The 18,979-nt window shown below is 27.0% G+C and overlaps 1 protein-coding gene across 4 annotated transcripts in view; it reads left to right on the top strand.

Annotated features, from left to right (window-relative positions):
- The window catches only part of LOC112596548 (potassium voltage-gated channel protein Shal), a 61,866-nt gene extending 50,794 nt beyond the window's left edge, over nucleotides 1-11,072 (top strand). The window contains exons 4-6 of one of the 4 annotated variants that reach the window (XM_025342291.1): nucleotides 2,271-2,423; nucleotides 7,668-8,160; nucleotides 8,235-11,072. In XM_025342291.1, coding sequence (XP_025198076.1) covers nucleotides 2,271-2,423; nucleotides 7,668-8,135 — 621 coding nt within the window. In that variant the 3' untranslated portion in view covers nucleotides 8,136-8,160; nucleotides 8,235-11,072. Of the gene's footprint in view, nucleotides 1-2,270; nucleotides 2,424-7,667 lie in introns of those variants that run through there. The other 3 variants (XM_025342290.1, XM_025342292.1, XM_025342293.1) reach the window with 3 other exon arrangements.
- The last annotated feature ends 7,907 nt before the right edge of the window (nucleotides 11,073-18,979 follow it).

Raw genomic sequence — 18,979 nt, 5'->3', positions numbered from 1 at the left:
TACATTCGTGCAATGGCATTTTAAAATTATATACTTTATGTTTTTAAATGTTTTTTACTAAAACAAACATTCTGCTTTTTTTTTTGTTTATAAAAAACCTACATATTTATATTGTATATAATTCTCATATGTTAGGTAAGGTGATAATAGAGCTTTAATTTTGACTCGAACACCTTTTTTTTTACAATCATTATAACATCAAATAACACTGAAAATTATTTTTTTATATTTATATATGTATATATATATATTAATAACAACTACCTACTATAAAAATATTTATGTTAAAATATAAAAACGTATATATATACAGAGCCTATCTCATGAAACGTATAGTTTTTATACAAGAATAAATCGAAAAGAACTTTTAGTTTAGTTTTTTTTTTTTTTTTTTTTTTACCATAATGAAGAGCTTATCACATGACAAATTTAAAAAAAAAGGTAAGCAAATTTTCACCACTCTGCTGTACTTAAAATTAAGAGTGGATAACAGCTGTTATGAGTATATTAAATTTCAATTCAATGATATATCATTGTATACTAAAAACGATTATTTAACTTAAAATGTCATAATATATTTTTATAAACACCATAAAAAAGTAAAAATAGGTTTACCTATACTATAATATAAATATATACTATCTTAAATAAATTAAAAATGACATTTCGTGTGGAAAAATTCATAATAATATTAAGTACGTAAAATTTTAAGTCGTCACGAATATTTTTTATTCATTCATATAACAAAATAATTAAAATCGTTATTCATTGTTGAAATACATAATTTTGTTCACATTTAAACTTCAACAAATATCTATAAAAAATAATGGTGTTGTATATTTTTCAGATTTTAGTTCCAGAATGAAATACTTATGAGAAACTTTGTATTAAATAATCAAGAATTTTAAACTAGCAAACAATTTTATATCTAAAATTTAAAAATATCGAAAATTTCTCATGCCAACAAGTAGTTCAAAAAGAATCAATACCACGTATAAAAATAAAATTACAAGTATCTACGGTTATTCGTTTTTAAATTAAAACAAAAATCGTTTGAGAAGAATTAATTATTATCCGGGATAATATACATTGTCAAAGAAATTTCAATTTCAAACAATCATACTTTCCGAAAGAAAATTAATTTTTAATAAAGCTTGAAAAACGTATAAAATAATCTTTTATAAACAATTAATCTATCATCAACAAAAAACAACCGAACAAAATAACACAATGTTAAAATTAATATGAAACTATAATCTCATCATGATAAGATTCTTAAGTGGCTAGTTACTTTTAAATAACTGTATGTATACATTTATCTAGATATAAATAAAAATGAATCAATTTTACATTTATCTATACAGAATAAACAATCTTTTTTGTATTTAAATAACTAGATGTAATATGGTATATAAAATTGATTATTTACTATATTTAAATATTACGAGTATAATAACACAATTAGTATTTCAAAATAAATATAAACAATTTAGAAAAAATGTAAGTTAGACATTTTGAACTTTTACAATTATATATTTTTGAGATTATTTGAATAAAGCTAAAGTGACGTAGGTATTTGTAACTATATATATTATTCCATACTATTCTAATAATATTGAAAATACTTTTACATCTTAAATTTATAAAATAAGCTTTTCAGTGATGCAAGTATCAATTTAACGTGAAATTCAATTTTAATCACTCCATCAAAAAACCAAAAGAATATTTTTTTCAAACATATAATATACACATTTTGTATTTACAAATGCATTAATGCATTTTTAAAACATTAATACTATATTAATAAATTTAGGTAAATAGTATATACGATACATACACAGTACGTATATATATATATTGTTTCATATATTGTATACATTTACCCTTACAATTTATTTTATTTTTTGTATGAAAAGAAAACATTACTTGTTATTTGAGGTTTTAATTGATTTAAGCTAAGTACTAACAAAATATAAAATATAAATTCTTTCTCTTCAATATTATTATGTATCTATCTAATACCAAATTGTAAAAACAGCGTAATAATGTACTAAATGAGATTAACTTTTATAGAAAATAAAATTCTTTGATAACGAATTATTATAAAACAAAACTTTTTTAATTAATTATTCTATATGTTAATTAGGCGCTTAATCATACTTGTAATATTCATACTCGATATTTCTTCTGTTATATTTATTCTTTTAGTTATCGATTTTTTTTTTTCACTTAAGAAATTATTTTTAGAATTAATTTTTTTTTTATGTTAGGATAGAGAGTTTGTGGAGCTCGAAGTGCCATATAATGGTCAATCAAAAAGGCCATGCTCACCGTCTCCCCTACTGAGCCCTAGCCATTCGGCATTAAGCAGGGTGAACTTCTTAAGCTCATGCTGTACAAGATGCTGTAATCAACGGTATCAGGTTTGATAGTTTCTATTTCATTTATATTAGGTAAATCTTTAGTAAAAAGTTCATTTGAATGTCGATAGTCATCATAAAAGTAGAATTGTTTTAATTTTTGATACTAAAGTTCATTTATAAATTACTGAATTAGTTTAAACCAAAGGTTTCCAAACTATGGGTTACATAAAATGTTAGTGTATATATTTTTTAAATATAATAATTAGAATACAGGGTTATTCAAAATGATTCATCTGATTTCAAAAGATTATATGTTTTTAGTTTTTAGATTTAGTGTAAATGTGATAGATTAAATAAAATAATAATATTTCAAATTTATGTAATGGTAACAATAAATATTCTCAGTGGCTTCCTTTGATCACATAAATAACAACTATGTAGTCAGAACTCTAATTCATTCCATACATATCCGTTGTAAATTATTGCTCTAAATTTTAGTTCTTTTTAAGTTTATGATATAGTAATAAATATACAGTATCTTTAACATATTCCCAAAATACGTAGTCGCATGGCGTAAGATCAGGTGACCCAGGAAGCCAGATGCAAAATATCGAATGATGCATTTTGAATAGACCTGTATTATAAAATTCATAATATATAATTGAAAAATATTTAGAAAAAAATAATTTATTTTATGTGAAAAAATCTGTCGCAATATATTTCGGAATTTCGGTATACTTTCGTTGGATTCAATTAATTAATGTTATTTTTCTATAAAGATAATGCTCATATGCGAGTTGGAATTAATATTAAATAATAATATGTTAAATATCAAAAAATCTATGAAAAAAATGGGTGACATTCAATTGCGAACAGACCTTTTCCCGTAACACGATGGCGAACGTTTTTACTTGCATTTAATGGTGTTGCCAGATTTGGTGTTAGTCAATTACAAATTTTTAAAATAATTGAATAGTAGGTATAACAGTTTTCTACTATTACGCTATCAAAACAATTTACATAACTCTATGGCCAAAAAAGATAAATCTAAAATTGAATCAACATTAAAAAATTATAATGATTCTAATTTATAAAATCTACAAGGATCTAATTTTATTTTTACAAAAAACTGAAAATTCCTAAATAAGAAAAAAATGATAAAAAAATGTAGAAACAAATTTTAAAAACTATTATTTTTTTCATTTATTTCAGTTTATACATTATGTAATAATATTATTAATATTTATACTCCGAAATTATTTTAATTTATCAACATTTTAAACACTTCATATTATTTTATTTTAGTTTGTAATGTAATTATTATGTGACATTGTACTATTAATATCGAATATTTTTTATTTAAAAAAAATTTTAATTGAATTCCCAAACAAAATAAAACATATTCAGAAATTATAAAATTGGCAACGTAGCCTATAAAAACGTTCACAATCGTTCGTTTTTCGGCTAAAAAAAACAAATTTTTTGATAAGTGACATTCGTTCGCAATCGTATTATAAAAAAGGTAAAACGTTCGCAATCGTGTTGTACCCAAAAAAATGCAGCCTTCACTTTAAATTAATTAACAGTAAACAATCATTAATATATTTATTTATTTATTTTTATTAAATAAATCATTCTTTTTACAATTTTATTATTAAATATAATATAAATTATCTTTTTGAAAAAAAAAATAAATATTTTTATTTTGATAAATCATATCATGAAAAGTTTGGGAAACTACGGTTTAAATAACAAAGCACAATACACTTGCTATTTAAATTTGATTATGCTGTATTAGAAATTTCTAGTCAATTAAATATAATTATACGAATAGGTTTAATTGTAAACACTATGGAACAATATGTTTATCGTATACTTAATATAAAATACAATACAAATACCAACAGTACACATTATTAATAGTTATTATGAATAGGTAGGTACCCACTTAGTAATAAATTACATGAAATAACGTAGATTTTTATTATGTAATTATAGGTAGTTAAAGCATAATATTGTAATTAGTAGTTTTTTTCTAAATAAATTGAAGTAGTAAAATTTTGTAGATCTGAATAATTATACTTTATTGTACTTCATAAGTTATTTTTAAAAATGCGAATACCTATACTTCTAAAAACTATTTGCATGTTTTAAAATAAATCCTAATACATAACAGCTTATAGAAATTTAAAAAAATATAGTTAGTATTTTTTTTTTTCTTAAACATCACCTATAATAGTTATTATTTATATAGCTGTATCTAACTGTATTAATCAAAACCACCATACTAAAAATGCCTAGAGTCACATTTTAGTAAAATTATTTTATTTTTGTAAGATATTAATAAACAATTTAATTAGAATTGAATTAATGTCTTTAACGTTAAAAAAATTATTTACTTTTTTTTATCTTATTAATCTAACATGTAAAAAAAGAATTTAAAAAAAAATCATAATTTAGACGTTTTAGTTATAATATTATACCGAAAACTATTATTTAATAATAGAAAAAAAATTGTTATTTTAATTTTTTAGAAACAATATAATTTTATTATAATTTAGAATATACTATAAATATGAGGTTTTTAAGCTAATAATTAACTTGTTATAAATAGGTAGATACAGTGATGATTATTATGGCACTACAATAAAAAAATACAAAATCAGGAATAGTGAATAGCGATAGCTGATATTATTTATGAATTTAACTTAATTATGACTTATTTGTTACTGTTATGTAATTATGACAATAAATAAAGAAGTATTTGAAATTAATATTATAACCCTCTTTCATACGATGTAAATGAAGTACGTTTTTTCTACTGTTGATTACTTCATATTATACATTCTAAGAATGTATAAAATATGTTGATTTTATTTTCCATATCATGCTTAGAAATTTACATGTACAACGTGAAACTTCATTATATAGTCTACATACAAATTAATTTATATGAAAAAGGTTATTACTTATAAGTTATAAGTATAACCGCTCTAATTAAAAATGCGTATTGTACCGCAGAAAATTCATTCCGCAAACATTGCATAATTAAAGTAATATTTTTAATACTTAAAAAAAAAAACCAAAGTATTTTGGTTGTAATAATAATTTACACCACTGGTCTACATGTAGATATGATGATAACACGGATTAAAAAGCATCCCGTCGTGCCATGTACGCGGTGACTTTGGGACCTAAAGCGCTATAAAGTTCTAATATTATATAGCTAGCGTATACGTTAAAAAAATGTGGCGAGTATTTTCGACGGTGAAAAAAAAAAAGGGTTACAAACAAAAGCAAGGAGAGGCCCAGTAACACGGACATTATATAAGAATATATGAAACTCGTTCACAAGCGAATAATATATATTATATACGTGTATACCTATGTACGCTATATAAACGTGCGCAGGTGTTGGCGTAATTACGGGTATGCATTAGCAGATCCGCCGAGTTGTATATAATATATTATTATTATTATTATTATTATAAACGTGCGGCGTTCGCCAAAAACTTAACTTTTGACTTGGCAACAATTATTGTCGACAAAAAGTCAACGCGAATCCCACCAAAATGCATTGCTGAAATCGATATATGTATTATAGAACAATAAAATTATACCTATACAGTATAATAAAGTGTTCGCAACGATCGAAAAAAATCGAACTCTCGAATTGCCAGACACAATATATTTTATATTTAAGAACTTTGAATTAAAGTGGTGTATGAATGATTGGCATGGAGATTAAGCCATAACGCTTCTTTTCGTAATAAATTGCTAATAATAAAAACTCGTTCTGAAAATTATAATTCTTTTCTTTTTAATATTTTAATCGATACACTCGAATAGTGTTGAATCGTTCGAAAAAAATAAATACTTATAATACGTTCAAGCGTACATAATACAACACGTATGTTTACAATTCACAATACCTATATGCGTTCCTTAGGCGTAATAATAATAATAATAATAATAATATAGTTGCCTACGTATTGCAATTTCAACGTAGACCTTCGTCAATAACATTGTTTTACGGTCTATAGTGCGAATGCGTAAATGTGTATCCAAGAGGGCAATCCTTTTATCGAACGCTCATTATTTTAAAATCTATCAACGTTTTTGAAAATGTTTTCCTCACATAATTCCCAGTCAAAATAAAACAAAATTTTTTTTTAAATATTTTTTTGAATGAAAACATGCATTTTTAATTTCATACTCCGGGACAGAATATTTTTCTAAGTATTTTGATAGTCAAAAATAAATATAGGCGATCCGAGTAGTAAACCAATATTTCATGAGGTACGCACGTACCACTACACTCCGCTAATTTTAAACTTTAAATATTATTGCTATAACTCACAAACCACTCGTCCGAATTTCGATTTTTACGTGTCGGAATACTCCGAAAAGTATTCAAAATTAAAAATGTTGGTATGTAATCATTCAAAAAAAAAAAAAAAAGTAATAAGCTAATAAATATATATATACACATAACGACATAAAATATTTATTGAAAAAAAAAAATGTCGTTTTACTCGGACTAAAAATCGGGAGAGAAGGGGGTGGCCGGGCGAGACATTTTCAAAAGCGCCAATAGATTTTGAAACGACGTGTGCCGTTCGACAAAATAATCGGCCGGTTCATTATACTATCGACCGTCATCTCGCTAAACCGGAACACGATATTGAATGGCTACCGTTGTGTGCGCGCGTAAACGCGTTTATAAGACCGGACGTCGTCCCCCGGCGACGTCGACAGTTGTTATAAGTTATATTATTATAATAAACACCGTCACGACGACGAGCTCGTGTGAATATCTATCTGTTTGTCCGGTGTAATAATTATTATTCGCATCGTATACACTCTTACCGTTAAAATGCCACTGTAACGGCGTAGACGGTGACGTAGCATTTGAGCGTTTCGCTGTACACGTTTGGTAGATCAATATGTACATTATACATATTATAATTATTATTATATACACATATATCATATACCTAGATGCACGGCTGTAATATAATATTTAGTGTACACGCCATGACACCACCGGACAAAAACGTATGACGTCGGTGGTGTTCTATGACGTACGTAGTGTAATATCATACCTACGCCTACGCATTATTTTAATTATTATAATGACGTGTGGTTATACGCGCAAAAGTCGCGTCTCGGCGCACATCCGCGTTCAAAGGCGCGCGCGAGGCGTTTGTTATGCGTAGATATATTATGATGATGATGATGATATATATATATAATACATATATTTGGTATTTAACACGGTCGGATCGCATATTGATGTTTCAGAAGCACAAGCGAGAGAGTTCGCCGGACTCGATAGGCGAACCCATCAACGAAGAGGAGCTGATCGAGGTGCAGATGAAGCAGCGTCCCGCGTCCGCGGCGCCCGGCGGCGGCAAGTCCAGCAACTCACTGGACTACAACAGCTGCGAAATGCCGTCCGCGTCCGCGGGCCACAAGTCGTCGGCCGCCGGTTCGCCGTCCTCGGCGTCCGCTTCGGCGGCCGCGACCACGGCGGTGGCCGGAAGCAGCGGCGGCGGCGGTGGCGTCGGCGCCGGAGCGGCGGGCGGATCCACTTCCGTGGTGTCCGTGCAGGGCTGCAACAACCCCAACTCGAGCACGTCGTCCGTCGTCGTCAACCTGCCCGCGTCCTATCCAAACTCGGAAATGGACTACGGGTCGGCCTCGTACCCGCCGTCCCCGTCGCTGTCCTCCAACAACGACAAGCCGCAAGTGCGCATCACGTTCCTCTAACCGCCGTCCGACTCCGAACCACGTTGTAATGTTATTATGATATTTTTTTTATTTTTTTTTTTTTGTTACACATTAACCGTTCCGTTTCCGTTTTTGCAGTTGCGCGCGTCGTTTCCCGCGGTTTGTCCGTCGTCGCGCACACTAATGAAATTGTTCCGTCATTGCACTGCGCCGTGTACGGTCGCAGTACATTAATTCACGGCGACGTAATAACAATATTAATATTATGATAATCGTCATTCGTTAAAATCGTTGTCGATGTTGTTTTTATGGTCGTTGTGATCGTTGTTACCGCCATATTATATGTAATATGTGTGTACATACTTACCTGGCTAACCCTTAGTGTATTATTATAGGCGCGTGCGTCCCCCAAGTCATTAGTCCGACCTGCAGTCCCGTCGAGGGTGTACGCGTGTAAACGTCATAAACTGCAATTTTGGTGTACTTATATGATAATAATAATATGTCCTTAAAATATGTACCTCCAACCCCGTCGACTCCACCTCCACCGCCGCGATAATAACTACGTTACTCGTCGTTTTAAGGTATAGACACTGTTCAGAGTGTTCATACGTTTGTACAGGCATGATTGTGGACAAGGCGTCCGATCACATCGTGTGTCCAGCGCGCCGATGGTCGTATACGATTCCGTTTGAAATCCAAAAACAGTATGCCGTATTAAGAGGACGCTATACCCGCGAGACCTGTTGTCGCCGTCGCACAAACATATATGTAATAATTAATAATGTATGACAAGGCGAATTCGGATCGAGTAGAACAGATTTTCTGTTGTTTGCGTCAATGCGTTGGAGTGAATCGAATTAAATTTTCAAACATCAGCTCGAGCACGGAGAACAGTATTCTTGCCTTTGATGTTGATAACAGATCTGTTCGCATTAATATCAAAGCTAGAACAATACACGACTGGAGACAACATATTCGGGTGTGGCGTCCTCGTAACAATTTTCCAAGCACACACAAACGCTCGCGTATTGTACAATACCTACGTTATTACGATGATCTGCAAGACGACGACTATGATGATGATAAGACGCCTTGGCTTATGCGTAGGTATATGATTCGAATTTTAAATATTTTTTTTTTTTTAAAACACGGGCTTTACATTTAATCTGTTTTACTTCCTGTATAATGATCGAAGTATAATAATTTATGCTAATATTACTTTATTAAGAAAAACAAACTTTGTGACACTGTCGCCTTTTTTGTGTACCTAGTGACTAACTACCTGTAGCTACCTACGCTCGTCATAAATTCTATCCAGTCAACATTCAACACCCACACACACACGAACAACGGTTTGTCGCGTAAAGTCGTTCATTCCGCCACCAGACCAAACCCGCTACCCTATTCTCCCTCTCGCCTCTACTCTATTGAGTGTTTTGCCTACTGACTATGCATACCGTCCTTTCTGCGTATATAAACAGTGATTATAATAATAAGGCTTGTGCGCGAACCGAATAATGAACACGTCTAACACGTATGATATATACAATTATTATTTGTACGCAAAGAAATACAGTGTGCCGTGTGGTATCTAGTCGAACTTAGTCCCGGTCACATCAACAGTTTCTATTCGTTCTGCGTACATGCAATTTTAATCGAGCAAAGTCCGAGTGGTGTGTGCACTAATAAAGCGGGGTTTGAAATAATAATGCGTTGAGTAACAGCTGAAACCCGTTGACGGACTACTCCGCGTCATTACATATTTAATCGTTATTAGGGTCTATTCGAAAACATATACCGAACTACTAATTACTAAATTACTACAAACAATCTTTTCATACATTAATCGGGAAAAATCAATGATTTCATTTTCATATTTAAACTAATGACCGAAACGCTAATAGCAATGATTCTTGTTCAAAATTATAAAACAAAAACTATTAAAATGTATTTAAACAACGCACACTCATCATATCTCCAGCTCAATATTTTTCTGCCGTATTATTATTTAATACTGTTATTTAACCTGTAGATAATATAAACTAATCAGTATAGGTACCTACAACGTATCGCAATATCCCATTCCCTTCTCGTAGGATTATTTTGTGAAAAAATGTGAAAACAAAAATTCAATTTAAAAAGTAACAATAACAGAATAGGTTATTGGTTCAAAAAAAAAATTCAAATTTGTTGACTCAAACACATCTTTTCATATTTTTCAGTAACATAACTCAAAGTATTAAAAAACAATTTTATTTCTGTCAGTTTCAGACTCTACGCCTCGACAATGTAATAGCAATATAATATCAGGACGATTTGATTTGTCTTTCCATTCCACCATTAAAATCAGCCTTCGCACTCCTTATTGCGATATAAGTCTTGTAGATAGATGCTCTTACCATAGGTTAAATTCTCATTAACACATCATATATATATATATAATATATATTGAAAAGGTGTGGACATATTTTACTGTTGTTGTGTAACATATAATAGATATATAAGCAAAGGTATAAGATTCACAGATTCGCAATTAAATAAGCATGATGATAAACCAACTAAATCCGCATTATAATAATACCATATGCAACAATGTAAGATGTAAATAATAATAATTTTCTGTTAAGTATAATTTAAAAAGCTAGTTTCTAAGTTACGGTGGGTTATTTCAGAGGCGACCAGCGAATGTTAAATATTATACACCTAATGACGGTACCTAAACGTCTGAGATTAATTTTCAAAGAACCTAAATTTATTAACGATTAAGAATTATCTAGATAATACGTAAACTTTGGAAACTGTTTTTATTAATATGTTACATTTAATCGTAGGTCTATTGTTATGTGGTTCTAAATCGATGTTTTTCAAAAAAGCACATTATTAAAATTAATTAATAGATACTTCTAAAGTTTTTTGTAGCTTATGATTGATTTCTTTAAATTTTAAAAATGTTTTCAACTACAATATATTATTAAATTATATACTAGGTATCTATACTTAAATATATTGAGCCATTGGACAATCAGCTTACGTTTTATTTACTAACTTGCATGTTCGTCTTTTATCAAAAATGAATGTAATTTATAGTAAAATGATTGTTTTTTGCGTAATAGCAAAATTTTGGCGTTATCTAAAATATAACTGATTACTTTTCTAGTTTTTAATTTTTACTGAAGCCTCAACGTGTTGAATATGTAGCGATATATTTTTTTTAAATATTTGTTAACTTTAAAATCATAAAAGGTAGTCTAAATTAAATTAAACTCATAAAATATATTTGTCCAAACGTAATTATATTATATTTTAGAATTGAGTATATAGTCTATATCGTTTTTAATGTGCAGAGAAATTATTTTTAACCGTCAATTTTTTAAATCTATATCGTATATCATTTAAATTTATATGAGCATGCGAGGATTTGCTGATGATCTAACAAAATCTAGAATTAGAGTGTATATAAACTGAAAACGATATGTTCCTTCAATAATAGTGTATCGTAAGAAAATTTATATTTGTTAATAATAGCTACCTGTATATTATTATCAAGTTTTAAAAGTGCTCTTTGGATATACAAAAATCGATTTAGAACCCTTTTTATATTTTTTTTTTTTTTTTACACGATCCACAAAATGTTATCGACTAGAGTGAAAAATTGGGAAAAATTCCAAAACAATGTGGTTTATTGGCACATTGCCCTCGGTATGCATATTTTAATTTACTTTACTTATCCTATGTAACACCTGTTCTCGCCAAGGACTCTGGGCACCAGTTATATAATGTTTCTGTTACATTACTAGGCTGTCCATATTTTGTAAATATATTATGGTTATTATTTTTTTATTACTTTATTTATAAATTAAATTATTACGACCATATGAGAATTTGAACGTCGATTTAATACAAACCATCAATTATCTTTATTATAGATCCTGAGCGGGAGCAAAAAAGCTATTAGTTTTACAATTATGTGGTTTTTTTCAAATACGCTTTCTTTTTTATTAAGGCTCCATAAATTGCATGTGTGTTTATTGAAAGTGAGAAATTCCCAAGAATTTTTTTAGAAAATTGCGAAAGACTGCAAGAGCATCATTCGACCTATTTGTTCTCGATATTATTAAAACATATAATATTTATTATCATAATACTTTAATCATACCTACCGATAGCTGTTCCTATATTATAATATATTCACCAAAATTTTGTAACATATATTTATAATATACCTACATTCAAACCTAATAATAATAATTAATTTTACGATAAGTCTGTACAGTTGTCATATTATTACTATAATAAATAATAGAACCACAGTAAAATATTTACTTCGTAATTATAATATCTTAATTGATAATAGTATAAAACATTTTCGTCGATTATAGAATCAACTAATTACCTACTCAAATTTTGTGATTAAAACAATTGTAATCAAATAATATTAATTAGGTATATCGTATATTAATATGTTTAAAATTCGAGATATAATCGTATATAACATAATAATATAATATTATATGCTATACTTTTTGTATGTATTAGAAATTTTTCCCTGAACACATAGGTCAAAATGATGGTTATTACTTATACTAATATTATTAAATGTCAATATAATACGTCTCAATAATGACAAATTAAAAACACCATGTTTTGATCATATCGAACAGTAATATTAGAGGTATATTTATTTTTAATTAGTGGCTAATTTATTGCTAAAAAAAAATCTACACAAATGTGTAAAAAACCAAAAAAAAAACGACCTATTTTTAAAGAAAATGAAACAGTTTACGTGGGAAAACACTTATTATACGAATTGATATAGAATAACACAATCATAATATTATTAGAATAAATAACGACGCTACGTAACAATTGAATTGGATCCCAAACTATAAACGACCTTTTTAAACATCTATAATTGTGCCGAAGCATGTGTGTAGTAGATTAAAATAAGCGTTTAAATGAAAATATTCTAAATCTTTCTTTTTTTTTAAATTATTATTATTGATATTGAACGTAACGTCTGTCTGTCCATATCTACGAGTTTGTTGTACGATATATTTGAGTCTTCTAGACCTTTAAAGGGTCTTTATTATATATTATATATTATTATATTATATGAAATTAAATTAAACCTCAAAATAAGTATAATACTATTCATAACAAACATTTTATATCATATATATCATAATAATTGTCATCGTTCTTGTTTAAAATCGTTAGTCTTTTCTTATTAGTATTTTTTATTACTTGCGCTAATTCTCGGATAGATAAAAAAATATATATTAATATGAATAATACATAAAATGAATGTATTATAGATAGATACTATTTAGCCATAGATCACCTGGATCATTAAACAGTTTAAACGTGTAACAGCCAACAGGTGTGTTTCCATTGTCTTATTGGACATCGATTGTTCAATTGAACATCTTTTAAGTAAAATTTGTTAATCTTTTTTAGATTTATATTAATAAAAATAATGGATCTTGAATAATTATTATTATATGCCTATAACATTTGAAAACAGTTAAATAAGAGAACAATTTAATTTTTAACAGTGCATTAATTATTATAATTATTATTGTTAACAGATAATATTGATGCATTTATGTTTTAAACAATATTAGAAAGACGAACAAATTTATTAATGTTACAATTAATTATATTTATTATTATTATTATTATTATTATTATTACTACTACTATAATATTGTATCAGGGTGTTTTGAGATATCCTGGCCAAATTATTTAACAACATCGGTTTTAAAAGCATATATCCTTTTATGGATTTTTATTTGTTATCAAATACCTATCAAATAAAACGTGTTTTTATCACTCGATCCAATTCAGTGTATTATATACTACCTACATTTTTTCGTAAATAAAACCATTTATTTTTATTTTTATTTATATATGATATGTGTGTGTGTATATAATATATACCTATACTGCTATAGTATATCTAAATTATATGTGCAATTTAAGTTTAAAATACCAGTAAGTTACTTTTCTACGTTAATGTTTGCTTAGCTTCATGCATTACCCCTTTATAACAGTTTTTAAACCTTACATTCTTATACTCTATGATTTAAATAGATATCTATGGAATATTTTTTTAAATCTAATAATTTCTAAATGAATTAAATTGTCTTCGTGTATAATTTGGCCAGGATCGTCTGAAACATTTGTCAGCTTGGCCCGAAAAGTTTTGAGCGTCATTAAAAATCTAATCAAATAACTGTTAATAAAACTGTTTAACATTGTTTTATATCATTATATTCAATTTATATAATTTGATCAAACGTGCTGCATATTATTATTTTTAATGATTGGTTAATTGATCAAATTATGTGACATACATTTGTCAGTCATCTTTTCGGACCATTCTGATTATTTTTCATCAATATAGTCGTTTGTATTACATTCAATTTGTTTAAGCATGGTAAAAAACTAAATGGAAAAAAAAAAAATGTTTTTTTTATAAATAAGCAAATTACAAATTGTTTATAAAATATATTATACAACAGCTAAATGGTATAGATTGTTTTTAAAAATGCGAATTTAGAAGTGGTTATTTCGTTTTAATAAAAAAAATTCCTGAAAACGTTGTTATATTCTATTTTGTACTTACCTCTGCATGTTTCTTTTCAAGTAAAAATTCTTGAAAATTATTTTATTGGATCGTTTCAGATAAAATGGTTTAAAACCGCGTGATATCATAACATAGTGTAAGATATTATCGTTGGAAAACCTGTCGATCCAATTTATAAAGTATACTACAATCTCACGTACTCTGTGTTTTATTGGATATAAGCACAGCTTATTGTTTGATGAAGTAAGTATGGATAATCACAACCTTTTTTGATTGAAGTAAGTATGGATAACCACAACCTTTATTAGTTTTTATGCAATGTGTTTAAAATTGGCTAACAACTAGGTCGACAAGAAAATTATTAATGTTTAGTTACATTTGTATCTTATACTCGATTCTAATTATGCATATATTATACAATATTACATACTCGTATATATATATAATATATATTATATACGAGTATCGAACATTATGCGTCTACGTACAATGCTTGACTCGACAATAAAATGTCCAATATATTGAAAGAGTTAAAAATACTAACAGCCCCGGAAACGAAATTAAACATTGTGGTACCACGATTATTGCTAGAAGGACTTTGATACAAAATTAATCAGTTTTCTGTAATATGTTAACCATGCGGCACGTGGTTATATATGAACCGTTTATTTTCGTTTTTCAGTTTTGTTTTTTTTCCTATTTCTCTTGTGCTAAGGAATTCCGAAAATGTGAAGAGCGTTGTTCATAGTTTTCAGAGACATTTTAAAATAATATTGCTCCGAACAAAATAAAAACAAATGAAGTTGACTTCCTGCGCACGCATTATTGACCACTGCAATGTTAAATGTTTCAAGACCCTAGGAATATTTATTCCAGCCATCATATTAAATTTTAAACCAACTATGTGTGTGTGAGTGTGTGTGTGTGTGTGTGTGTGTGTGTGTGTGTGTGTGTGTGTGTGTGTGTGTGTGTGAGAGAAAGAGTTATATCACATTCAAAATTAGTTTTGAGTGATCCCGTTTACTATAGTTATTATTTTATTAAAATATGTTACAAATATAATGAATTATTAATAAAAATAATATTTCATTCTTATAATTAATCAAGTAAAAATTAATGTTATTTTTTTATTACAATTATTTTAAATAGTACCTAGATTATTAACATAATTTTTAATTTGTTTATATTTATAAGTTTTATGAAGGGTTTCTCGTGACCTTCACTGTTTCGCAGTTTTTTATAAATATATTTCAATTTCCTGGAACATTTGAAAATTGAAAAAAAATATCTTTATAAAATATTATATTTAACCAATTTGGTACTGACAAGTGATGATTGATGAGGCTTTATTAAACAATTTTTTGTGTACTTCATTTCTATCCCAAACGAAGTCACGGACATTTAAATAAACAGATAATGATAAATTTTAAAATTCTATTCATTTTTATATAGGTAGGTTAAACATAAAATACAATAATTCTTAAAACTATATAATGATATTTTTAAATTTATAAAATAATTGATGTTCTGTCTACTTTTATCATTCATATTTTTATTAAGTTATATTTGATTTATATTTTATAGTAGGTACCTACATAGCTACTAAAACAATACAGAAATTTTAGCTTCAGTGAACAAATATAATAATAATAATTTATTTACGGAAATAAATTCCAATTACATACCTACGCACATTTAATATCAATTTAATTAGAACCTTCTATAAATATAATATAAATTCATTGTTTAAATTTTGAAAAATATTATAGCTGAACAAACCGTTGAATAATTTATTTAGATACTACGTAAATAAATATATTATACATTTATCAATTTTGTAGAAAATCACATAGCTTTTTTCACTGAATAGTTATAATATTGTAATTGTTAATTATTTAGATTATATGTTGCGTAAATTCTACTATAAGTTTCAGTAAATAATTATCAAATAATATCTTTTAATTAATATTATTAAAAATAAAATAATTTAATTTAATTAATTAATAACCAATTATACCACTATTTTACATATCTATACCACCAACTCTAAACGACTGAATCCATTAAATATTTTTAATTTAGAATTAGCCAGTGTTAAATTTAAAAAAATAAACGGTTTAAGTATTACATAATTATAATGAAATTTAAATTAATTATAACTCTACATAATACTTAAATAATAGGTAATAAATTAAAATATTAAAAACTAAACCAACGATGAAAATTATTTTTCCATGTGTAAACATATTTGTAAGGTTATTTTTTATTTATTTACATAAGCTAAAAAGCAAATAATAACAAAACTTTTTTTCCTGTTTGTACACTTTTGATGAATTTTTATAAAAATTATATAACTAAATATAAATTTTACAAGACCACTAAAATTACAGTGTTTTATTCAACTTCACGAACGGTATTAACCATCTATCGTCAGGTAGTTACTGAATATAAACTTTAAAATTAAAAACTTGTCTGATTAAATAATTATAAATAAAAAGTTTTTTCTACTACTCCACGTTTCCATGTTTTATATTTTATGACAATATAATACTACGGTGTTATTAAATTATTCATAAATTCTAATTTCCTCATTAAATATTATTCTTCATATTATTAAACGCGCACAAAAGTATTTTTCAATATTTTTTCTTCTAGGTATATTAAATTTAAAATGTATCAAAATGTTTAGGAATGACGAGTCATTTTTCTACAATTTGTTCATGGTACATTTATTTTATAAATGTATTTAATATTTATACTATATAAACAAGTGAAAATTCATTCAGTAAAGTAAGTACTTGGGTGTAATTTATGTACATGTTACATGTGACATGATGTGACATGCTCACATATTTTATCAATTTTTCTAATGTCCTAATGTATGATTTTGTTATAGACTTAAATCTACATCAATAATTATTTAAAATTTCTGAATATCTCTACAGCTTTATTAAAAAAAAAAATAAGCTTGAAAATTTAAATTACATAATTAATATGGTTTTTAAAAAATTCGCGTAAATAATTATTTCTTAATTATTTTTGAAGAATACAAATCTATCATCGCAAACATGTGTTATTTATTTTTATTACTTATGATATAATTTCATAAACATATACCACAATTAAAACTATGTGCTACAAACTTGCAAAAGATAAAATGTTTACAATATTATTTTTTGGAGTTTCTGTGGAAAATATATGAATGAAAAAAAGTATGAAAATATGAATAATAAAATGATATATCAGTGATAATAAATGGTAATAGTAATAGTCAATAGAAATACATATGAAAATTAGATATGGCTTATAGCAGTACCTACTCCTTAAAAAAAAAAAAGAATTTACTTATGTCGCTCCTATAATATACCTATAAAACTGATACTATTATAGTATTTTAGTTTACTGTACCTTACATCATTACACCTTCAATTAAATGTAATATAATAACATTGATTATGAAATATAATTTTTAGGAAATAGCTAGATGATAGACTATGTCGATACAGACACTTAAAAATGAGTGGAAAGATTTTATGAAATATTGAATTAAAAATACTAACTATAATAAGATAAGTGTTCTCACTGTATAGGTATAATGGTTTAGTAAAGTAAGAAAAGACCCGAAGGATGTAGGTCAAGAATGATAGTCATGGATAAAAATTAAGAAAAATGTCAATACTTTGTGAACCCTATGAAATAAAAGGACTAACGGTAGTAGATAAGTAAAACATGAAAAACTGTTTATCCTCTTTCAGAATTAAATTACAATACAAAATGACATATTGCTATAAATAATACAAGATTAAATAAAAATCATAAGAAAAATAATAATTTCTGTGTATATTATTACGATTTAATTACAATTTAGCTGAGCCCTTATAGATATGATGTTGATTTCAATCGAACACAACGAAAAACATTATGGACGTTTATAAAACGAATTTCTTTTTGATCATATTGGTCTTAACTAAATAAAATATTGTATAATCCGAAAAAAAAATAAATAATGATTTATCTCATATGGGATTTACTTGAATCTTCTAAGGACTAGGGATTATTGGAATATATTTTAGCCAAAAAAAAAAAAAAAAAAAAAAAATAGTAATTTATTACATTATGTCAAAATATTTTATAACTCAAAATAAATTATAAATCGATGTTATAATGATGTTACAAGCCCAAAGTTTTAAGTAAGTACAAGATACCTGTAAAATGACAAATTAACAAATCAAACCCGACTGAACTTTTTCATACGTTTAAAAACTCAAACCTAATTGTTTAAAAACTATTC

The sequence above is a fragment of the Melanaphis sacchari genome, unplaced genomic scaffold (assembly GCF_002803265.2).
Source record: "Melanaphis sacchari strain LSU unplaced genomic scaffold, SCAv2.0 Contig32_pilon_pilon, whole genome shotgun sequence".
NCBI lineage: Eukaryota > Metazoa > Arthropoda > Insecta > Hemiptera > Aphididae > Melanaphis > Melanaphis sacchari.
Note: the sequence above shows the minus strand (reverse complement) of the source record. Positions and strands in the feature narration are given on the sequence as shown.